General features: G+C 40.4%; 1 protein-coding gene across 2 annotated transcripts in view; it reads left to right on the plus strand.

Moving 5' to 3' along the window:
• SLCO5A1 (solute carrier organic anion transporter family member 5A1) overlaps positions 1 to 25,468 on the plus strand; it is a 131,648-nt gene that overhangs the window by 32,117 nt on the left and 74,063 nt on the right. For both annotated transcript variants that reach the window (XM_047727118.1, XM_047727119.1), the window contains exon 3: positions 20,342 to 20,474. In XM_047727118.1, the coding sequence (XP_047583074.1) occupies positions 20,342 to 20,474 (133 nt within the window). The remainder of the gene's footprint in view (positions 1 to 20,341; positions 20,475 to 25,468) is intronic.

Below are 25,468 nucleotides of genomic sequence, written 5' to 3' on the forward strand. Positions count from 1 at the left end.
GGCGCCCCAAGATTTATATATTTTAGAGAGAGAGAGCAAGAGCACATGAGAACGAGGGTAGCAGAGAGGGAGAGAGAGAGAGAATCTCATGCAGATTCTCCACTGAGCTTAGAGCCTGAAGTGGGGTTCAGTCTCATGAGGATGAGATCACCACCTGAGCCAAAGTCATGGGTCGTATAGTTACCTTACCAAGCCATCCAGGCACCCCTCTACTAACATTTTTATTTTTAAAGAATTCATTTATTTATTTGACAGAGATCACAAGCAGGCAGAGAGGCAGGCAGAGAGATGGGGGGGAAGCAGTCTCCCTGCTGAGCAGAGAGCCCAATGTGGGACTCGATCCCAGGACCCTGAGATCATGACCTGAGCGAAAGGCAGAGGCTTTAACCCACTGAGCCACCCAGGCGCACCTCCACTAACATTTTTAAACGAATGTTTACTCTTATTTCCAAAATCATATACAGTCAAGGAAATGGATTCTTAACTTTCCCCACATATTTGACATAAACATCGTTTTTCCTCAATTATCTAGATACTTCTGGGTAAGTTGATTCTTCGAGAGATTCCAGATGGCCAGATATGTGGCTTAGCTCTCCATTTCTTTGTTTTGCATGCATGTGTGTACATTTGCTAAATTGTGAAAAGTTTACTGTCTTGAGGGGAATCAGTAATCGATTGTCTCTGAATTCCCTTACTAATCAATAGCATTGCCAAAACTCCATTAGTTAAGCGGCAAAGATGCATGATACTTATGAAAACTTGGTATATAATATTAATTAAATGTACTTTAAGCACTGAAGCTAACTAGGTACAACTTAGAAATCTTATTTTTAAAAAATGCTTTTAGGAAGTATCTGTTTTTTCCTTCACCATATTTACCTATCATTGGAATTTCCTGAAGGTAGTTGAAAGTCGACAGATTGGATGGGTTAATAGGGTTTAAAAGATTGTGATAAATGAGTATCATTGAGAATGGACTAAAATATAAAAAAGAGTTGCCACATATCAAATGATGTTATTTATTCAGACCATCCCTGGTAAAAAATGCAGAAGTTTTAAAAAGAGTATGAGAGAATTAGACAGAACTCAAAGCAATTTTTAATGATCACAGTTGGCATTTTTATATACTAGTTTCTTTGGTATTTTTAGAAGTATATTAACTTCTCATTTTGAACTATTAAATATTGCATAATAGCTATATTATCTCTAGTCAGGTCTCAGGATTTAGGCTCTGTAAGTGATGAGATTACTCTAGAAATGTCCTTGAGAGCTTGACAAAGTGTGAGAGTAAATTTAAAAATTTAACATAGTAAATTCATGAAAGCATCTCTAAGGTAACTTTGCTCTGAAAATTACAATTGCTCTAATGACAATTCAGGATTTTCTTGTTAGAGATTAGGACTTACTGTTGAGATTTCTTAGGTATTATTTGGCTGATGTATAAATATTTTTTTCTGGGAGAACACTAATGACAATTTGATTTTTTTTTTAAAGATTTTTATTTATTTATTTGACAGAGAGAGATCACAAGCAGGCAGAGAGGCAGGCAGAGAGAGAGGAAGGGAAGCAGGCTCCCTGCCGAGCAGAGAGCCCAATGTGGGGCTCGATCCCAGGACCCTGGGATCACGACCGGAGCCGAAGGCAGAGGCTTAACCCACTGAGCCACCCAGGTGCCCCGACAATTTGATTTTTAAAAAAATGGTTTGATTTTGATATTTGTTGGGTTTTGAGTAAGATTTAATTTTTTGCCTCATTTAAATGACATGGGAGGCCACGTGCTAGAGGGTAAAGTTTTGGATTCTAGAGTCAGACAGACTTGGGCTTGAATCTTCTCTTTACTAGTTTCATGGCTTGGTTATATTCCTTAACATTCCCAAGGTCAGAATCCTTCTGTGAAGTGGGAACTAATTAAATTAATCTTTCAGGGGCGCCTGGGTGGCTCAGTGGGTTAAAGCCTCTGCCTTCAGCTCAGGTCATGATCCCAGGGTCCTGGGATCGAGGCCCACGTGGGGCTCTCTGCTGGGCGGGGAGCCTGCTTCCTCCTCTCTCCTCTCTCTCTGCCTGCCTCTCTGCCTGCTTGTGATCTCTGTCAAATAAATAAATAAAATCTTTAAAATAAATAAATAAATTAATCTTTCAGGTATTTTCTTGGGAAAAATTAGCTATTGTGCTTAAAAAGCACAGAGGAGGCACTTAAAAGTATTAGTTTTCTTCTTCCATTTCTCTCATCATCCTTGTTGGAACCACAATTTAGCATTGTCCTAGAATGTCTTATGTTGGCAATTATCTTTTCTTGTTTTGTTCATCAAGAAAGAGTTCCACATATACTCTTGAAGGAAGGGGCATGGCCCTTTTATCACTCATAATTTTAGCACCAGTTATTTCATACAATATAATTTCACCTAGTAACTATTTTTTTTTCACCTAGTAACTATTGATTAATGATTAGGGAGTAAGGTGTTCGAGTAATTGAATATTCTGATGATCTGATTACTAGATTTGTGAATTCTATATGGGAAGGCTTTGGAAACAATAAAATACACTTAACACTAAAATAATAGTAGAACATCGTCGTCCTTTGGTGGCTCTGAAGATACTTTAAAATCCTGTGTTGTCTCAGAATCATAATTTTAACTATGAAGTTAGATATAATAATAGAAGTAATAATGATAATTGTTATAGCTGACATTGACAGAGCACTTAGTAAGTGTTAAGGGTTTTATGTGCATTATCTCATTTATCCCCTCAATAACTCTCAGAAGTAGATAAATTATGATCCCCTATTTATAGATGAGGAAGTATGTCTAGCACGATTAGCTATCTTGTCTAAGTTCATGGAGCCAGTCCCCAGTTGAGACCTACACAAACATCTGTTCCTAAACCTAGTGCTCTTATATTCTTATATTCTCAAATATTGAGTTGAATCATAATCGCCCCCAGGACATTGAGCAATACTGTTTATTTTAAAACAAAACACCTGATATTAGGTCAGTCATTTTCTACCTTCCTTCCTTCCTTCCTTCCTTCCATCCTCCCTCCCTCCCTTTCTCCCTTCTTCCCTTTTTTTTTCTTTCTTAGAGAGCGAGAGTGAGTGGGGAGTTGGGTGGGGGGAGAGGGGTAGAAGAAGATGGAGAAAGAATCTTAAACAGTCTCCATGCTCAGCTCAGAGCTGAAGGCGAGGCTTGATCTCGTGACCCTGAGATCATGACCTGAGCTGAAGTTAAGAATAGGGCATTTAATAGACTGAACCACCCAGATGCCCCTGCCGTATTTCTTTCCTATAAAAGTAGACTATGGACTAGCTTTCCAAATGAGAATTTATTCTACTACTCTAAATATTGTGTGATAGAAGACACATAAAATGTTTAAGCATATTAACTTGGTAAATCTGCTTGTATTTATAGATTATTTCAGTGATTGTTAGATAACAAAGAGCAGGGATTATCTATTTTTAATCCAGATGAATTGATTGTATTATTTCATCAGTGAGGTGACTACAAAGGAAAATGCCCTAAATTAGGGCAACACTAGTAGCTACCTCATAAGATTGCTGTGAATATGAAGTACAAGATACGTATAAAGGCTTTTAACACAGTATCTCACATGTAATAAATGCTCAGGGTTACCTTTTAGTAATAGTTCTGCTGTCAGTGGCTGTAGCCTTTGACTGCTAACACTTCTTCAAATATAGGAATAAGCTTTGCAATGAGCCTTAGTGGAAGCGGTCTTACCGACTAGAACTAATTCCTGTGTATTGATGAGGGGAAAGGGAGATAATATTAAAGGCGTCCTAAAACATTTATACCACTTGAATGCCTGTAAAATCCAATCGATGGCCATGGTGATACCAGTGACTAGAAGAATATTTGCCCATGACATTTTCCACCTGTGCCTGAGCATTACTTTAGGTTTTCCTGTGGGAATCCTGCTTCTTCAAGTGCCTGGAAAGCCACCTGGAGGCCTGTCATACCTATGTCTGTTTACCTGGAAAGTGCTTCCTGGCAGAGATTTACTCTTCCCAGGAGGTAAATTCAATCTGCTCTTAACAGCTGGTACCGTCTTCTGAGTCTTCACTGTAATTATTGAAGTAAATGTCATACAACATATTTGGAATGTATTTTTCATATAATGTACATTTCTCTGCCATCCTTATGGCAGCCAATTAGCCAATGAGACTAGAGATGGAAATTTAACTAGTGAACTTCTCATTCCTTTAGAATGCTTTTAAGACTCCTGCTACCAACAGTTCCAAAAATACTTTGGGATTTTCAGTTCTTTTTTTTTTTTTTTTAAGATTTTATTTATTTATTTGATAGACAGAGATTACAAGTAGTCAGAGAGGCAAGCAGAGAGAGAGGAGGAAGCAGGTTCTCCGCTGAGCAGAGAGCCCGATGTGGGGCTCGATCCCAGGACCCTGAGACCATGACCTGAGCCGAAGGCAGAGGCTTTAACCCACTGAGCCACCCAGGCGCCCGGGATTTTCAGTTCTTAAGGGATTAATTTTTTTCAGAGACACGTGTCCATAAATGGAAAAAGGATAGGCTTTGGTTTTACATAGAGCCAAATTCTAATTTTGGCTCTACCACTTACTACTAATGGCTGATCTTCTTAACTTCTCAGGGACTCAGCTTTCTCATCTGTAAATTGGGAATGGCAATATTCTTTCCCCAGAAAGCTGTTAGTGTTGAATAGCAAACAAGATTTACAAAAGTTATAGAGTACCTAGTGTAGTTTGCAGAAGATTGTCAATAAACAATAATTATGATGTCATTTTACTTCACAGTGGATTATAGTTCAACTGAAATATTACTTGGAGATACACTCTTATAAATGGAATCTTTGAAAAACTGCTGATTCTGGAAAAATTAACTTCACAAATGAATTTTTTATACAAATGTTTCTTACTTCTACCTTAAACATTTTTAATCTACCTAAGTTGTTAGAAATAAAACATTTATGAAATAGTGGCTTTTCCAGATATTCATTTAAACAAAACCCAGCCATAACTCTGTGAGTTCTAGCCATAACTTATGTAATTATAACTACCTAAAATAAAAGAGGTGAAAATTAAAAAAACAATGTGTGCAAACATTTAGCTGATACTTGAAACAGTAAATATGCAGTAAATAACTGTCATTATTTATTACAAGGGTTGGCAAACTTGTTCTTACATAAAGGACTTGCTTTGGTAAATATTTTAGTCTGAGGACCATTCTGTCTTTGTAGCAACTACTCAGCTCTGGTGCTGTGAAACTACTCAGCTCTGGTGCTGTGATGTAAGTAGTCACACAAATATGTCCACGAAGGCATGTCGCTGTGTTTCAATACAATTTTATGGAGTTTGGCAAGCTGTTTGTCTACCCCTAATTTAGATTTAGGCTGGGAAGAGTCATCATGGAATATTGGGCAGACCAATCTTTTTTTTTTTTAACAATTTTATTTACTTATTTGAGAAAGAGTGAGAGAGAGAGAGATATTGGGAGAACAAGTGTTGAGGGGGCAGAGGGAGAAGCAGACTACCCGCTGAGCAGGGAGCCCGATATGGAACTCGATCCCAGGACCCTGAGATCATGACCTGAGCCGAAGGCAGACAGACGCTTAACAACTTGGGCAGAACAACCTTAAGAAAAATTGGAGTACTGCTGTACAAGTACTGTGTCCTCACTCACTGGAAGTTTGCTGGGAGCCCACGATGTGTTTGCTGCCTCCGCAGGAAGTACTGTAGATATAAGAACAAATAAAACGAGCCCCTTACTCTGGCAAGACTTCCTCCAAGTTTTAAAAATATATTCATCTTAAATTGACAAAAAGATGATATACTTGATGGTTGAATATTAGTAGCTGAAAGAGATAAGAGTACTAATTCCAGAAGATACATTAATTTTTTTTTTTTTTTTTTTTTTTTTTTTTTTTTTGCTGACAGCGCTTTTGGAAAGTTATAAGGAAAACACCCAAAAACCCATTGTAATTTCACTACCCCAAGTTAACAACTTTCAATACAGGGTATGTTGCAGTCTAGTCTTTTTTGTGGATCTTTGATGCATAATTAACATGCCATAAAATTCACCCACTTAAAATGTATAATTCAATGATTTTTAGTAATTTTACAGTATTATGCAACCATCACCAGAACCCACTTTTTTTTTTAAAGATTTTATTTATTTACTTGTCAGAGAGAAAAAGAGAGAGAGAGAGAGAGAGAGCCAGCACAAGTAGGGCGAGCGGCAGGCAAGGAGCCAGATGCAGGACTGGGTCCTGGGGTGCTGAGATTATGACCTGAACTGAAGGCAGATGCTTAACTGACAGAGCCACCCACACGTTCCCAGAACCTACTTTAAGAACAATTGTCCTTTTTTTTTACCTTGAGGTAAAATGGACAGAAAACAACCTGCACATAATTAAAGTATATGATTTGATAAGGTTTGACAGACACACACACCCAGAAATTATCATCACAATCAAGACTATGAACATATCCAACATTGCCAAATCTTCCTTGAGCCTCTTTGTAACCTCTCCCTTCTCCGGAGACTCCTCCCACCCCCAGGTCACCGCAACTGCTTTTTTAATTGTTTTTGATTAGTTTGCAGTTTTTGGAATTTTATAAATGGAACCACACAGTATATACTGTTTTATGTTTGCCTTTTCTTACTTGGCCTAACTGTTTTGAGCTTTATCCTTGTTTTAGCATGTGACCATAGTTTGTTCCTTCGTGATGCTAAATAGCATTCCTTGTACTACTATACCACGATTTGTTCATCCACTCAACTTTCTCTCTCTAACATTCACCTCTTGATGGACATTTTGGTTGTCTCCAGGTTTTTTGTCTTTTTTTTTGCTATGACAAATAAAGCCGCTAGGAATATTTGTACATAACCCTTTGTATGGACATATACTCCCATGTCTCCTGTGAAAGTACTTGGAGTGAAATGGTTGTATGATAGGCATACGTTTATCTCCTTCAGACACTGTCACAGTGCTTTCCACATCAGCAGTGTAGGGGAGTTCTAGCTGCTTTACAACCCTACCAATACCTGGTATAATTTGTCTTTGTAACTTTAACCATCTGAACAGGGGTTTTAGTGGTATCTCCTTGTGGTTTTAATTTGCACTTCCCCAGTGACTCATGATGCTAACCATGTTTCATGGGCTTATTTGCTATTCATATATCTTCCTTGGTAAACTCTCCGTTGAAGAATATTTTTCTCAGTTGTGTTCCCCATAGGAATTTTATAGGTTTAGGTTTTACATTTAGGTCTATGCTTCATTTTGAGTTAATTTCTACGTGGGTATCTAATGGATTTCAGCACCATTTGCTGAAAAGATTACTTTTTGCCCTGAATTATCTTTGTACCTTTGTCATAAGTCACTTGTCCTTATACCTGTGTGGGTTTGTTTCTGGATTTTCCTTTTTATTTTTACTAAATTAATCAATTAATTAATCAACTAATTAGTTTTTGGACTTCCTTTATTTCACTTATCTACTTATCTATCTTTAAGTCAGTACTACGTTGTCTTGATTACAGTATTTTTTTTTTTTTAAGATTTTATTTATTTATTAGACAGAGAGCGTGAGAGAGGGAATACAAGCAGGGGGAGTGGGAGTAGGCTTCCCAAGGAGCAGGGAGCTGAATGCAGGGCTTGATCCCTGGATCCTGGGATCATGACCTGAGCTGAAGGCAGACGCTTAACGACTGAGCCACTTAGGTACCCCTTGATTACAGTATCTTTATAATTCTTGAAATTGGGTAGTTTTAGTAGAATTCTAACTTTGCTCTTTTTCACAATTAGTTTGACTAATCTAGTTTGCATTTCCATATGTTCTTTGAGTTTTAGAATCAGTTTGTTAATTCTAGAAAAAAGTCTGCAGGCATTTTGACTGGAATTGGGTTGAATTTATCAATCCATTTTGGAAGAATTGATATCTTTTTTTAAAAAAGATTTTATTTTTTTATTTATTTCAGAGAGAGAATGAGAGAGTGAGAGAGAGCGTGAGGGCGGGAGAGTCAGAGGGAGAAGCAGACAGGAGGGAACCCAATGTGGGACTGGATTCTGGGACACCAGAACCATGACCTAAGCCGAGGGCAGTCACTTAACCAGCTGAGCCACCCAGGTTCCCCGGAAGAATTGATATCATAACAATATTGGGTCTTTGACCCACAAACGAAGCTTATCTCTCCATTAATTTAGATTGTCTTTAATTTCTTTTAGCAGTGTTTTGTAATTTTAAGCGTATAGGTGTTTCCTGTATTTTGTCAGATTTATTTCTAAGTATTTTACATTTTATGATTTTATTATAAATGGTATTTATTTCTGTTACTTGCATATAGAAATACAAATTTTAAAATATTGATTTTGTATCATGCAACATTGTTTGTTAAATCCACTTATTGGTTCTAGTAGCTTTTCTGTAGACAGTCTTTTTTTTAGTGTATGTTTTTTGGGGCGCCTGGGTGGCTGAGCAGGAAGTCTGCTTCTCCTTCTGTGCCTTATCTCGCTCGTATTCTCTCTCACTCACTCTCTCTCTCTCACATAACTAAATAAATAATCTTTAAAAAATAAAGGGTATGTTTTTTGACACGATCACACTGTCCACAGAATTTTGTACTCTTCATTTTCAGTTAAACTTTAAAAATACATACTTCTTCAAGGTATAAAAACTCTCTGTAAACATTAAAATTAATAGTTGGGTTGTGAATCAAAATGTACTTAGTTACTATTTTTATTTTTTTAGAGAGAGAGATGGGGAGGGGCAGAGGGAGAGGAAGAGACAGAATCTTAAGGAGGCTCCATGCTCAGCACAGAGCCTGACTTGGGGCTCAATCTCACAACCCTGAGATCACTTGAAATCAAGAAGCAGAGGCTTAACCAACTGAGCCACCCAGGTGCCCCAATTAGTTACTATTTTTAATGTTATTTCTATTTTTCTATATGCAGTGATAGATGTCATTGTGAAGTATATGGTGAATTGCTATCAAGAAGCTTCTACTAGTTGTTACTCTGTACCAGCAATGGGTGAGAAGAGCGAATTCACGGATTCATATCTGCACTGAGTCCTCTTACAATGTACTCTTTGCTAGTTTATTCTAGTAGAATGGCCTTTCATTGTTTGGACCTTCTATTTCTTTGGTAATTAGTCAAATTAGTTTCTCATGGGTTCGTGAATATATATTTTGACTGTTCTGGTATACATTATCTGCTTGTGTTGTAAGGGAATCCATTCTTAACTTATAATAAATTTTTTTTTTTTGCCCCAAACTATAACTTAAAAAAATTGGCTTTTCAAGGCAGCTGTCCTTGTGGTCCTTTCTAAGGACTGGATTGAATTGATAGATGGTGGACACTCACAGGTGGCTAATTTGATGTTTTAAAGCTATAGCTCATGAATCCCCCTCCCATGCCCCAGGTATTAATTCAGTGTAAACACCTGCTTCTATATGTTCTTGTGCGTTTCCTTTTAGAAATGAACTACTTTGAAAATATTTCTAAAGGAAGACAGGGAATTTAAACCAACTATTGGTTGCTAGGGTAGTGAGGAAAAACCATACCTGAAGCCATTTCCCTTCTCATTTGTGACCTAAGATGCTCTCTGGATATTCTAGCAAAGTGATAGACTATTCCCTGACTGCTGTGGCACCTGTTTTTGACTATCAGGCCTGAGTCAAAATAACTGAATCACTTAAAAGAAAAAAAAAAGTTGCTGTTCCAAATACCCGAGAGCAGAGGTCTCTTATCTGCCTGTGCTTGTGAGTGGAAGGAACCAGCGAGAGAATGCTCTCTTTAAATAGGGTGCTCTGGTGCTGTGAAGTACTTGGGCTAATTTTCAAGACATTGTGTAAGTTGAATGGGAGTTGGTGTCATTGCTGTGATACCACAGTAAAGTGTGGATTGCTTTTCATGTCCTCTCTTATCTGTAGCAGCTGTGCCACCAAACTGTATTCAAAAGGGTGACTTCCTATCACTATGTCCTAGACTGGGTTTAATGGGCACACATGCAATATGTTTCTCCATGGGACCATCCTGGGTGAATCTCAGATCTTGGGACTGAGCCTAAATTGTGCTTGTAACCCAAAACCCTGTCATCATCAGTTCTCATAAACATTTACTAGCCATGTAAGGCAGCTGAGAGAGTGGGTCCTGTGCTAGAGGGCATGTGGGGGAAGTGGTGGACAGCAAGTGGTGAAAAGTAGGAAGTGGGGAGCAACATGGAGCTGAGACTGATTAATTAGACACCAAGTTCAAATGAGGGCACAGCAAATCCAGGCCAATTGCAATAAGGCTCTGAGAACTGGGGAAACCCAGCTGGGGCGGGTGTTAAACTTGGAAAGCCTGGCAGAAGTAAGGGTCAGGCCTGGAAGTGTTTTACAAACAAGAATCAGGGCTCTGTGGCTGTAAATGACAGAAGGCAGCTCTGTCAAACCAAGGACATTATGGGGAAGGTGGGTAGGAATGGCTTGGAAGCATAGCACAGTACCAGGGGTCTAGGGAACAGGAACCAATGGATGATTCTTCAAGGTCATGTGGCAAGGACGAATCCACTTCGTTCGATTGCTTTTTGTTACTTCACTCAAATTGGAAGTCCATGCCTTCCTCCCTTCTCTGTTCAAGAAGATTCATTAGTGTTTATGGTCAGCACTGTTCAGGCATTGATAAGGCATTAGTGGAAAAAAAGGCTCTTGTTCTCATGGAACTGACATTCCAGTGGGAGAGACAGCGAATCAGCAAACAAACAAATGTAATTGTTGATATTTGGTGGTATTTGCCATAATGAAAACCCCAGCAGGGTAATGTGACAAAGAGTGATGGGGTGAGGGAGGTGGAGGGGGTGCCCTGTTTAGATATGTGCTGAGCTATGGCTTCTCTGAAGAATGATATTTGAGGGGCACCTGGGAGGCTCAGTGGGTTAAAGCCTCTGCCTTCGGCTCAGGTCATGATCCCAGGGTCCTGGGATCGAGCCCCGCATCAGACTCTCTGCTCAGCGGGGAGACTGCTTCCTCCTCTCTCTCTGCCTGCCTCTCTGCCTACTTCTGATTTCTGTCTGTCAAATAAATGAATAAAAAATCTTAAAAAAAAAAAGAATGATATTTGAATATAGATCTGAAGATGTAAGGGAGTGAGCCAAATGGTATGTGGGAGAAGAACATCCGATTGGCCTAGTTTGGCCACATGTCTGCCAATGAATCATGGAGGGCAGGGCCCATGGATGACAGGCCATTGAGGCTGTGCAGTGAAGGGTGGGTGTCCCGAAAAGAAAATGGAATTGCTTTTGCCAAGAGAAAGGGGCATAGAAATTGAACATAGAAACTGAACAGATAGAAAGAAAAAAATGTCCATCCAATTGAATTCTGCCCATAAATGAAGAGAAAGAATTATTCTCCCAGGAGCTAGGGAGAGCAGGAATGAGGTGGAAGGAGAGGCCTTTGGCAGTAACATGGTAGTTTGGGACTTCTGACTACATTCCAGGGACTGATACAGAAGGAGAGAGGGAGGAAAGGAGAGTGGGGGGAGGCAATCAAGTGCTCAGGTGAGCCCAAGTACCAGTGCTCTGACTTCCTATTCTCAGTGTCAGGGCCTACCCTCGATCGCACAGTGGAAGTGACTTGTACCTCTAGTGCCATGTGAAAAACAACAACAAAAGCATTTCTAAATGCCACTGAATGGTAGGAGAGGCTGGTGCAATGCTGCCGTCCATCCTCACTGTTCTCAGAGAGGAACAACTGGGCAGCCTCCACAAGGCTGGGTCCCTAGACCCCTGGACCGGACGAGGGTAGAGTCAGTGGTGGTCACTCTTCTCTGGGGCACTTGCAGTTCCCTGAACAGGCCATGCTCTTCCAAACTTGCACACTTTTGCCCACATGGGCCCTTTAGCCTCTAGTGCCCTTTATTCCACACTTTTTTTTTTTAAAAGATTTATTTATTTATTTGACAGACAGAGAGAGATTACAAGTAGGCAGAGAGGCAGGCAGAGAGAGCGGGGGAAGCAGGCTCCCTACCAAGCAGAGAGCCCGATACGGGGCTCAATCCCAGGACCCCGAGATCATGACCTGAACCGAAGGCAGAGGCTTAACCCACTGAGCCACCCAGGCGCCCCTATTCCCTACTTTTGCAGGCTTATGTCAGAAGTCATCTTTTCCATGAAGGCTTCTCTGTCCTACCTCCTCAGCTAGTTATTATGAGTCATTCCTCTCCCATGGTCCATGGCGTATCGCTGTGCTTGTTGCACTTCTTCATGGAGTTTTGAATCATAGTTGGTTTCACCTGTTCCTCTTCTAGACGACTATGCATCCATTTTATGGATCTTTGCAAGGCGCCCTCCTTGTCCCAGGGCCTGGTGTCACACAGCACCTGGGATGAATGAGTGACCTCTGATCTGGGAATGTGGAGCCCTAGTCACCATTTGGGGTTGAGGCAAGGAAGGAGGTGACTCCAGTGATCTGTGACATGAAGCTCTTGGCTGATTTTGATTGGGCCCCTGGTTTCCCAAGTTCAGCAAGGCTCGTGGCAGGCTGGTCCCTATTAGGAGCTCTGGAATCATTTGTTATGGTTCAGGAGCAGGTTGAGTTACTCAACATGGACTCGGTAGAGTTCAGAGAGCTGTCCCCCTGGTTGCAGCTGAACCACAGAACAACCCTATTTGAGATAATACCAGTGGAGTCAAGTTGCGGTTTTGTGATAAGGGGAGAGGAGTGTCTTTTAACTATGCCAGAAGTGGAGGTATCAGCTTCAAGAAGGGGTGAAGCAGGTGCAGGCGAGCTCTGCAGGGTGCTGTTATGCTTCCTCTCTCAGGTAGCTATTGGGAAGGTCAACCTCTAGGACCTTCCCCAGGCCAAGCTGCAGCTGGGATGAGGAAAAACTCTCTGGCATGTTTGTTTCACTCTGTGGGCCTGGCTTGTTTTAGAGTCAGTGCTTACTCATCAGAGACGGGGGTTTAGAACTCACATTTTCTCATGATTGGTTCATGTGAGACAGCCGTCAAGGCATCCGGCTGATCAGATATGCTATGTGCAATGTGAGCCTTGAGCCCAGGGGAGAATTAACCCTCAGTTTCTCAAACTACCATCCTTAACTGACTGGAAAAGCCACTCAGGGCAGCTGAGCAGGACAGCAGAGATGGCGGAGGAGGTGGGCCTGGCTGAGCTACGGGGCCAGGCACAGCTTCTAGTGAGCTGGGACCAAAACCGATCACAAAACAAGCAAAATATAAGAGAAGACTAAGATAAAGACTGTTAAAAGAAGCTGTTGTCCAAAGGATATGAAAGGAAAGAGAAAGCCCTGAATATGAAAAATTACAAAAAATTCAGGAGTATAACAAAGATTCAAAGTTTAAAATCAAGAGAGTTTATAAAAATAAATATTAGCCTAGGGGCCCCTGGGTAGCTCAGTCAGGTAAGTGTCTGCCTTCGCCTCAGGTCATGATCCCAGGGTCCTTGGGTTTGTGCCCTGAGCAGGGCTTCCTACTCACTCTGGAGTCTGTTTCTCCCACTCCCTCTGCCCCTCCCCCTGCTAGTGGATGTGAACGTGCATGTGCATGTTTGCTCTCTTCTCTCACTCTCTCTCTCTGAAATAAATAAAATCTTCAAAAAATTAACATAATATAATTAGGGCTAAAAATGTAAGCAAACTTACTTAAGTTATGAGAAATAGTAGGTAACAAATAATTTGAAAGAAAACTTGATAGTTAATTTTAGATCGAAATTCTTATGAAAAGGGTTTTTATTTTTATTTATTTATTTATTTATTTATTTTTAATTCTTTTAAAAGATTTTATTTATTTATCTGACAGAGAGAGACACAGCGAGAGAGGGAATACAAGCAGAGGGAGTGGGGGAAGGAGAAACAGGCTTCCCGAGGAGCAGAGAGCCCAAGGTGGGGCTCAATCCCAGGACCCTGGGATCATGACCTGAGCCGAAGGCAGATACTTAAGGACTGAGCCACCCAGGCACCCCTGAAAAGTAATTTTTAAAAAGATAAAATGCATTACAAAGTAAAGTAAGAGAGCAGTGACTAAAAGAGTTCGTGATATAAAAGTAAAAAGAGGTATTAGATTAGAATAAAGGTTAAATCTACAGGAGAAAAGTTAAAAATGTGAAGGTAAATGGGATTAAAAATAGAAGTTAGTGTGCTTTAATGTAAAGAAGCATAAATGATCACAAAACAGGGTGAAAAATAATTTAAGAAGAAAATTGAAATGGAAAGTCTAAAGGTAAAATGACTTGGGGAAAGGAAGGTGGAGATTTAGATGCTGGAAGCAGGTGTAGAGACAGTGACAAAGTTGTTGGTGGGTCAGCCTTCCTCAGAGGTTGTTTCTTTGTCAAACCAGCCACGATGTCCAAGGTGAAGGCCAAGAACTGGCCCCGTCCTGGTGAAGGGGCCATGTAGGCCCTCTTCATTTATTTATTTTTAATTTTTTAAAGATTTCACTTATTTATCTGGGAGAGTATGTATGGTGTGGGGGGGAGGACAGAGTGAAAGGAGCAGACTCCCTGCTGAGCCCAATGAGGGCTCCATCCCAGGACCCTGGGATCATGACCTGAGCCGAAGGCAGTCACTTACCTGACTGAACCACCCACATGCCCCTCAGCCCCCTTCATTTTTTTTTTTTTAAAGATTTTATTTATTTATTTGAGAGAGAGACAGTGAGAGAGAGCATGAGCTAGGAGAAGGTCAGAGGGAGAAGCAGACTCCCCATGGAGCTGGGAGCCCGATGCGGGACTCGATCCCGGGACTCCGGGATCATGACCTGAGCCGAAGGCAGTCGTCCAACCAACTGAGCCACCCAGGCGTCCCAGCCCCCTTCATTTAATAGTGACTTCTTAGCTCTACAAAAGCTCACCCAGCCAGGGTTGGTTTGGGGTGGGAGGTTATAATCCTCCGGTTGGAGTCTAGTTCCGTGCATCATGTGTAATAACAAAGGGTTGATGTAATCTTCAGAAGAATAGGCCCGATCAGATATTGGTGATAGGACAGCTGGTACCAGTAAGGTATTATTAAAGGAAGTACGTCATAGCCATATGATGACACATCACTTAGCCATAACAAATGTTCCAGAAAAATTTATTGACAGAAGAAATGTTTGAGGTATTATGGGGAAACATAATACAGAACAATAATTACTGTATAATTCCACCTACTTAAAAAACTTACACAGTGTATGAATAGTAAAAAATATTTATTACTATTATTACCATCATTATCTGGATGGTAAGGATTGTTGGTGATTTTTTTTTTTAGTTTTTGTGCTCTTGAGAGTTTTCTCTACAAATAATTCATACTGTATTTTGTAATCACTAGCAAAAAACCTGAAGGTTAAAAAAAAGGAATAAGGGGCGCCTGGGTGGCTCAGTGGGTTAAGCTGCTGCCTTCGGCTCAGGTCATGATCTCAGGATCCTGGGATCGAGTCCCGCGTCGGGCTCTCTGCTCAGCAGGGAACCTGCTTCCCTCTCTCTCTCTCTCTCTCTGCCTGCCTCTCTGTCTACTTGTGATCTCTCTCTCTGTCAAATAAATAAATAAAATCTTAAAAAAAAAAAAAAGGAATAATAGCCACAGGCACATTCTTAGCTTTGGGAGGAGTCTATACTGGCCTTTGTGTGAAGAAAAAAGGTCTGGATATTCTTTCCCACTCCCATCTGCCCAGGCCTCTATCAAAACTAATTTCTGGATCAAAAATAGTGACTCCAGAAAAGATAATTTATTAAGGTAATATAAAGATAAGTATGTCTTCTGTTAAATAATGCATGTATTTGGCCTATATAAAGTTAATATTTAATAATACTTGTTAGAGAATGAATAGGTGAGCATTCAACATATAAAAACGCCACTTAATATTTCTTCATGTTTGTTATATGCTAAGCACTTTATATGTGTGATGGAAGCAGGGATTCAAACCCGGGAGTTTGTAGTCTGGGATTCAACCACTGCATAGACCTGTATACAAAATGGCTCCTGCTGTCGAAGGTAAAGAGCTACTTCAAAAGGTAAGATATAAACATTTGAAGAAAGAAGTAGAAGTGAAGAGCAGGGCACACTCAGTTTCAAATGAATGGAAAGGTCTAGGGTTCTCTGAAAGGGGTATGAAGCTGAATTGTGTACAATCCAGGGGGGATGTAGGACAGTCCTTTGGGGCACAAGAGAAAATTCTCCAGATTTATCTGATGTTCTAAAAGACAACAGTCACAGCTAAATAAAGGGCACAGTTTGAATCCCAAATATAAACACAGACACAATCTCTAAAGTTCTTTGTTTTTGGACGCTGCTCACTGGGTTTATCTGTGACATATATACGTAATATGACTGAAATTTGACTGCTCTTGAAAGTTGGAACTTCTAGTTCTGTTTCTGTTGCTAGTGCTTTGCATAGCCTGGGCTCCCAGTATAAGCTACTCATCATGAGAGAAAACCAGTGACAGTTGTACTCAGATCTGATGGCACATAGTCAAAAAAAAACATGAAACTATCACTTGATAGTGATTATTTAATATCTCCAGAGCTGATACACACTGAAGACGACCTTTGTCACTGACGTCTGTTGTTACTAATGGCAGCATGTTCACAGACTGACTGGGAGTGATGAAGGTAATGATAACGGGAGCAAACCAGGTCGAGTGCCTCCTACACTACTTTGTCAGTGAACACCACTGGCAAGATCCCTGTCCTCCTGGAGCTTACGTTCTTGTTGAGGAGGACAGACGGTACACAAGAGGAACAAAGGAAATGTAGAGTGTGTTGGGTGCCAACATGCACTAAGGAGAAAAAGAAAGCAGAGAAAGAGTGGGAAGAGTTGGGGGCAAAGTTTCAAATTTTTAGGTAGGATGGCCAACAAGGCTGCAGTGAGAAGGGACAGTTTGAATAACTACCTGGAGGAAGTAAGGGAGTGCACCATGAGGCTACCCGAGGGGAGAGCTTTACACGCTCACACCCACACCGAGCAAGTGCTAACACCCTCAGGTGGGAAGGTGCCTGGCAGGGTGAAGAAGAGGGAGAAGGTCAGTTTGACTGGAGCTGAGTGAACAAGGAAAAGGATAGGAGGAGGAGCAGAGAGATGATAGTGGGTGAGGCCAGTCTGAGGGCAGGTCCTTGTAGCCACATAAAAGGATTTGGGCTTTTATTGTGCGTGAGGTGGGAAGCCACTGGAAGGTGTGAGCCAAGAAGTGACATAACGTGGCTCAAGTTTCTAGAGGATTGTTAGAGCTGCCCTGTTAGAAAATGGGTTGTAGGGAAGGAAGGGCAGAAGCAGGGATATGGGTTGGAAAGCCTGGAGCAGTCTTCCAGATGAGCAACCTTGGTGGCTTGGGTCAAGATAGAGTCATGGAGAAGGAGCTGCATATTGGATATGATTTGATGGTAGAAGCAGCAGGGTTTACTGATATATTAGGTGTGAGCTGTGAGAATGAGGCTGGTGGTAAATACACATGATTCATATAGAAAAGGACACTGTGGGTAAATATTTAAAACCTTTTTCTGATAGGGATGCATGATGAAAAGGGGTGGAGGCCACTGGAGTAGATGATCAGGGATTCTGAGGAGACAGAGACCACTCAGGGTAGGATGGGCAGTGCTGGACTTGGTTGGGCCTTGAAGAAGGGGCAGCATTCACAGACATACAGGAAGACCTGGGGGCACTGTGGGTCCTCAAGGAAAAGGAGGTGGCTCTGTCCAGGCCTGTTTGAGAGTTAGTCTGTGTGGAGCCCTGAGTGCAGGCAGTAGGTTTTAAGATTGAAGTGGAAGCAGGAGGCCAACCTGGCCTACGCTTGAACTCCAGATGGAGGAGTTTAGACTTTCTTTAGGCAGTGCGTGTATGTGTGTGTGAGTGTGAAAGAGAGAGAGAGAGAGAGAGAGAGATTGGGAATTTCGGCCTGGGAGAGTGGGGAGAGTGAGTGATACGAATCTGCATGAATAATTTGCTCCTCTAATAAGCTCTGAATGAGTGCCATTGGTTAATCAATTAATAAATGTTAGCTCAGTGGCCAGAATGATTTATTTAGAGATGGGACTATGTCAACAAGTTATTCTCTATCTCTCTCTGTAGTGTTCCATATTTGCCGATTCACAGATATAGCATATGTAGTATAGTTAGGACACACTATATAGTATAACACACAGTACAATTATATAGATCTATGTATATACTTATTTATGAGAATGACTCAGTTGGCCTCAGTTTGTGCTACACATTACAAATACTTTTCTTCTGATCATGTAGCTGCATTTTAGAAAGCTTTCTCTGTACTTTACAAAGTAGTTAAGGTTTTCAGGTGAATGTTACTTAATTGGTTTTCCATGCACTGTGTCATCGCGAGGTCTTGCCAGCACCCATCCCGCACATTGCTGCTCGGCGGCGTTTCAAGATGCTGCACCCAAGTGCCCCAGGCATAAACAGTATGGCGGAAATACCCTTTTCCCTGTCTGTGTTTGTAAGACAGTCTCTTTCATGCCAGAAGAAGTATTTTGGGAAGATGATTCATGTCACATTTTGGCCTCATTACAGTTTTAAGTTGTAAATGGTGCTGGTTTGCCTGGAGGTGTAAACATAAATTTTATCTCCATATGCATATGGAAAACCTGGGACTGAAAAAGCACTTTTTCTTCTTGAGTTCTGTTTCAGGCTACAAACAGAGAGGTTAACGTGATGTTTATCAAAATTCTCTTTTTATTTTATTGAGAGCACGCTGCCAAAAGAACGCCAGAAATCGTGCTTCTGAAAGAATACTGATTACTTGTGGCCCTGCTTCCTTCCATTCTCCATTTCCGAACACAGATGGAGAAGTCGAAGCACCTAATGTCTTATTGTCACAAGCAGATGATTCTGTAAGATAAATAAACACTGTGCTTTCTCTTTTGAAATAGTGTGAAAAGTGAGAGCAGGTGTTAAATTACTGTCTGTAGTTATAAGTAACAAGAGGTACAAGTTTATTCAAAGTTTATTGAGGTGCAGAAGATAAATTAAGGTGAAGCTATTCTGACTAGTTCACTTTGCTTTTTGGTAAATATAGTACTGTAAAGGGTATGGCAAACCAGTTACTTGTTCAGTGGTTTAAATGCATGATGGCAGTAGAAATGAGAAGTTACACGGGAGTTCAGCCTGCCTTAAACACAGGAACATCTTAACAGTGTTTATAGAGTTCTCTCCAAATAAGTAAGTTTTAACAGGGGGAAAAAAAAGTAAGTTTGGAGTGTTAGCCACACTCCAGATTTTTCTCTGACTTCCAAGGAATTTCATATCCTACCTCAAAATTTAAAATTTGACAAAATTATTCTTTCATTTGAAATCACAGCAGTGAAAACAGTATAAAGGAATGACAGTGAATTTATTGTTATTTTTTGCCATATGCCCATTTTGGATGGCCCATTTTTTTTTTTTTTTTTCAGTAGAATGACACTTTCTGATCTACTGACACAACCAACCCCTTCCTCTCCTGCTTTGGTCATAAAAAAATTATTTTCTAATTCAGCTGTGGGTTGGTGCTAACTATTCGGATCTTTTCATTGATGCCATTTAAGGAGATCTATTAATCTTTAAGTAAGATTCCTCAATTAGCAATACACCAAATGCATTGTAAGCTCTTCTTTGATACTGAAGTGGTGATTTGAAAAATATTCATGATTTGAGGTGCTTAAGCATCTTTGCCAACTCAGTTAAATCCAGCTTCATGGCAGAATCTGGCCTTGAGTTCCTTCATGCTGTTGGAATCTTCCAACTGTGACAGGTTACATCTACTTTTTCTCTTTTTCTTATCTTGAGATGACCTTTTTTTTTTTTTTAAAGATTTTATTTATTTGACAGAGATCACAAGCAGGCAGAGAGGCAGGTACAGAGAGAGGAAGGGAAGCAGGCTCCCAGCTGAACAGAGAGCCCGCCAGCTGGATCCCAGGACCCTGAGATCATGACCTGAGGCGAAGGGAGAGGCTTTCACCCACTGAGCCAAATTATTGATTTTTCAATTTTGAGATGGCCTTTTATCTTCTCTGGGTTATCCAGTGACTGCGCATTGACTGGCACTTTCAAAAATTCAAATTTATTCAAATTTATTCAAATTTCAAAAATTCAAATTTCGTGGGTCTGGGGTAGGGTCTGAGCACTTACATTAAAAAACAAAACCAAAAGCAACTGAAAAGCTGTCCAAAGATAATTCTGACGTTCTAAAAGGACAACAGGTAGCAGCTAAATAAAGGGCATGATTTGAAACCCAAATATAAATATAAACACATCGCTGAAGTGCTCTGGTTTTGGATGCTGTTACCTGGGTTTAACTGTGACATACGTATGTGGTATGACTGAAATTAGACAACTCTTGAGACTTAAGTAACATTTCTGCATTTCATGCTTCCCCTTCTGTCTTCTCAGCCATCATGTACGTCATGGGAGCACTTGGTCCTGCCTTGGGATATTTACTAGGTGGACTTCTTATTGGTTTTTATGTCGATCCCAGAAATCCCGTTAACCTTGACCAGAATGACCCTCGTTTCATTGGAAACTGGTAAGAATTGTTTACTAAATTTTTCATTTCATTTGTTATTAATGATAGTTCAAGTCATAGTATCCCTATAGTTAAAATAAAAATTTCCCCCATGGGAATATGAAAACCAGCTAAAAGTCGCCTAGAAGGGAGTGGAGGGCAGAATAGTAATCTTCCAGAGGTATCTATCTGTCCTAATCCCAGAACCTATGAATGTGTTGGCTTACATGGCAAAGGAGACTTTGCAGATGTGATTAAGCTAGGGATCTCGAGATAGGAAGGTTTTCCTGATGTCAGAGGGGAATGGGCCCTGTATAATCACAAGAGTCCCTATTAGGGAAACAGGGAGATAGGAGGGTCAGAGTAAGAAATAGATACGGTGATTGAAGCTGAGGTTGAAGCGACATTCTTTGTATATGGGGGGAGGTATCATGAACCAAGAAACACACTTGGGACTCTAGGATCTAGGAAGCCCTAGAAAAATAGGCTAGAAGGAATGCGGTCTTGCCAACCCACATGAGACTTCTGACCTCCAGCGCTGGAAGATAACACATTTGTGTCGTTTGAAGCCACTAAATGTGGGGTAGTTTGTTATAGCAGCAACGGAAAAACTAATGCCAAGGGCTTGGGAACATCAGCTTAACCAGCCTTCTTTAGGGTTGAGGCACTTTTTCCTATAAATAGCAGAGTGCAGGAGTAGAAGGTGGCTGTGTTGGGGCTTTCCTGTGAACTTGAGTCCTAGCTTTCGTTATCTTTTCTGTGCCTTTAAAAAAATATTTTCTCCCACTTCCTTATTATATCTGCATTTCTACTTTGTCAGCCCTCTCCGAAGGCCCAAAGCTCCAGCAAACACCCCCCCCCCCCCCCCCCCCCCCCCCCCGCCCTTTCCCACTGTCACACTCTTAGTGAATCTTTTCACTTGGTAATTGTTTTTCCAACAGAGTGCTGGAGATTTAGCTGTTCTCTCACTTGCTAGCCCTTAATTGTCTTGCTAAACAAGTAATTTTGGGGACTTAGAATGAGAACTCCAACTTTGGATGTTATGTTATTTATCCTCATAGCCAGGGCTGTGTTTCAGTTCCTCATAATCCTCGACTTGAACGTGAATTATTTCTTCATGATAGCAAGCGCTAACCGACAAGTATTGGCTTCCTGAATTCATTTAACACGGATTAGTGATAGGTATACATTGATAAGACATGTTCGTCTTATAGCAAAGAGAATAGTTCAGTAGTAGAAATTGGTGTCAACTGATCACCCTCAAAGGAGTTTCTTAGAGCACTTGTGTTATCTCTGCATTTCATTATAAAATAGCCTTATAACTCAGAAATACGTGGGAATAATGCTTAAGGCTCTCTGTTTTCAAAGCAGTTAAGAAATATTAATTAAATTACATAATGCTCCTTATTTTTATAAGTCATGCTCTTTGAGGATGGATGTGCTGAGATCTAGATGAACCTGGGCTTGTAGAATTTTCCAATCGTACAGAAGGAAGTTCCCTTGTCAGCGTTAGGGGAATAACACAGGAGTTTTAAGTTCTTGACTAATAGTGAAATTTTTGGCCTCAACTACTGTTTTCTTTGCAGTTCTGAAATAAATCAGAGTAAGGATTTTTTTTAATTCTCAAAAAGGAGATTAGACAAGACAATAGAAAAGACAGTATGTATATGAACATTCGGTGTACATTTTGTGTTCTATATAGGAGTCCATGAAAAGAACATGGCAATAAGGGAACATCTAGAGGGAGGGAGAAAGGGGAGGAGGACCAGATTGGGGGCAGGGAGAAGGAAGGAGAAAGGAGCTTTAGGCTTACAAGTATTTTATGCTGACTTTTAAAAATTTTCTAGACATCGATCTAATTGGTAACAAAGTAGCGTTAAGAGTACAGACCCCAAAACCATACCGTCCAGGGTTTAAGTCTCTGTCTGCCACCTAATAGCTGTGTGACCCTGAGGTAAGTTACTTAACTTCTCTGTGCCTCAGTTGTTGGTTTGAAAAGAATCCATAAAATGGAAGTAATTACAGTATCTACTTCATAGGGTTGTTGTGAGGAATAAATGAGTCTATATAGGTGGGGCTTTAAATAGTTCTTGCTACCTAGTATGTGCTAGCTATTATTAAGTCCTTTGAATTTAATCCATGTTCAGGAACTTGTATTTATTTTAATGTTCTAATATTAAAAATTGAATTTTATTTATTGAGCAGGTCTGTTTGTAACAGACTTCTACCTTGACCAAACACAGAGTTATTTGATGCAATGCTATTTAATCCAATGCCTAGCAGTAATGATGGATTTTTTCATAAACATGTGCTGAAAGATTGAAGGAAAGAATGAATAATGCTAACGTTTATTGGGTACTTACTATGTGTCAAGCATTCTACTAAGAGCTTCACAAACATTTTTTTTTTTTTAAAGATTTTATTTATTTATTTGTCATAGAGAGAGAAGCGAGAGTGAGTACAGGCAGACAGAGTGGCAGGCAGAGGCAGAGGGAGAAGCAGGCTCGCTGCCAAGCAAGGAGCCCGATGTGGGACTCGATCCCAGGATGCTGGGATCATGACCTGAGCCGAAGGCAGCTGCTTAACCAACTGAGCCACCCAGGCGTCCCTTCACAAACATTTTTATTTCAGCTTCATATGCTTAAGCCTGCATATATAACAACGATATGTACTCAATAATGTTCCATTTTACAGATGAGGAAATTGATGCCCTGTGATTTGAATAACTTGCCCAAAGCCTCAGAGGCAGTGAGAGCTGGGATAAGAAACCAAGTACAGGCGAAGCTCTTAGTCAGTATACTTAACTGGCCCTACTTTGTGCTTAGAATCTGAGGGGTGGTTTGGAAAAGGGACTTAGGGACCCTGGTTTTTCAATTTTAGCTCTTACTGACGGGTCTTTTCCTAACATATAATTCACACTTTCTTTTCTTTCTTTCTTTCTTTTTTTTTTTTAAGATTTTTATTTATTTATTTGAGAGAGACAGTGCACGCACAAGAGTGGGGAGGGGTGAGGCAGAGGGAGAAGTAGACTCCCTGCTGAGTGGGGAGCCTAGCCTGACTCAGGACTTGATCCCGGGACCCTAGGACCAGGACCTAGGCAGAAGGCAGACACTTAACCCATTGAGCCACCCAGGCTCTTCCTGTCTTCCTCAGCTTCTCTCACGGTCTTTTTGGCCTCATCATTGTTATCATTGTCAATGCTGCTGAAGACCATTGAAGAGTGTGGGCCAGTTTGCTCGGCTTTGAAAAACCCCCAAACTTTTATACTATTTTTATATTATTTTTGTTTATTTTCTATAATTCCTCCCCTCCTTCTGTTATTTACTCTTATTCTGGCCTATATAAGTGTATCTTTAATGTTTGCATCTAATTTTAAGTCAATGGCTCTGAGTGGAGGTGCGGGGGTGGGGCTGAGTACAGATCCACAAAAAAACAAACCCAAAACTAGCTACCATGAAGTGATTGTTGATTTGGGGGCAGGTATTTGTTGAGGTCTGTTATATACATTGTCTTATTAATTTTGATGACTCCAAAAAGCAGTTCACATTATTCCCCTTTCTGATGAGAAGATTGGTTTGGGAAAGTGAAATAATAATTTCCCCAGGATCTTACAGCCAGTAAGTCATGAAGACAAGACAAAAAAACCCCACATTTGTCTGAAGCCACAGCTCAAGAACTGTCCCCTATATTGTGCTGTTTGTCCTGTTCTGCTTTGGGAACTGAAAGAGTCCAAGGGCCTTGAATGCAGAATTATAAAAAGGGATTCAAAGGTGGTAGACTAGCAGGGGTAGTTTATTAGTAAAGGCCCCATAAGCAGCCAAGTACTACAGGGGCGAGATATGGTCATAGCTATGTTCTCTGCAGACATTTAAAGAATTTTTTTTTTTTAAAATCTATCTCATTCAGTTTATTTATTCAGTCACTGGGTTCTTGGTTATAATACTGAATAATTAAAATTGCTAGCAGTCTGCCCCTAGCAATCTCAAAATAAAGCCCTTTTCCTCCAGTTGTTTAAAAATCTTTATTTGATATAACTCTAAGTATCTTTGAAAATAGCACACTGGATTATTAATGACTGGTTCATGAAATTATTCTGTCAGTGAAACTGTGACCTTTAACAGCTGATAATGGTACTTTAATAGGATCACTATTTTTTAAAAAAGGAATTTTCACTTTGCAATTGATCTGTATTCCTAATGGGTTGAATTTGACATTGATGCTTAGAATGCTGCTTGCGTTCAGGTTACAACTGATGGGAATGTGCTGAGACAGAGGACAGAGTCTGAGCATCAAGAACTTGCAAGCTTGAAGGACAGAGATGAGAGCTGAGGAGTCCTAGGAAGAAAGTGGCAATGCTGTTCTGTGGGATCAGGGGCCTCTCCTTGCTAAGAGAGGATTGAAAGGGGACTGAGAGATTGCCCTTGAGGAATTAGACAGGCAAGAAGCCCAAGGCCTTAACACATGGCTCTAACGCAGGACTAGAATTTGAGTACTACTCTCTGTATTTGCTTCTTAGTCTCTGCAGCTTGGCAACCACAGATGGGTTCAAAGACAGACTCTCAGTTCAGCAGAGCTCACGGTCTGCTTCTCCCAGGAAGTTTTCTGACACACTTTTCCTTTACCTGAACTTTTATAGCATTCACAGTCTGTACCACATGATTTGACACTTAATTGTATACATGCTTGTGGTTCTTGGATTGTTTCTTGTATTTTTAGCTCCCTTACAAGTAGGTTGTAAGTTCTGGAAGGCAACAATCAAATATAAACATCTTTGGTGGCCCTCATGGTTAAGTGTTGTAAGGACTAGCTAGCTAAGAGGGTCAAAATATTCTTAAGTGCTTGCAGAAAAATATTTGAATGCCATTAACAATTTAAAATACATTTCACATGAGATATGAATTGTTTGCTTCTAAGAAAAATATGTTTATTTTGGTCTGCAAAGCATGCTATAGGGTCTATATTATTTTTCTGTTGTATGGTTATGAGTTGTTTATTTTTTGATTTATTATGAAATG

The sequence above is a fragment of the Lutra lutra genome, chromosome 4 (assembly GCF_902655055.1).
Source record: "Lutra lutra chromosome 4, mLutLut1.2, whole genome shotgun sequence".
NCBI lineage: Eukaryota > Metazoa > Chordata > Mammalia > Carnivora > Mustelidae > Lutra > Lutra lutra.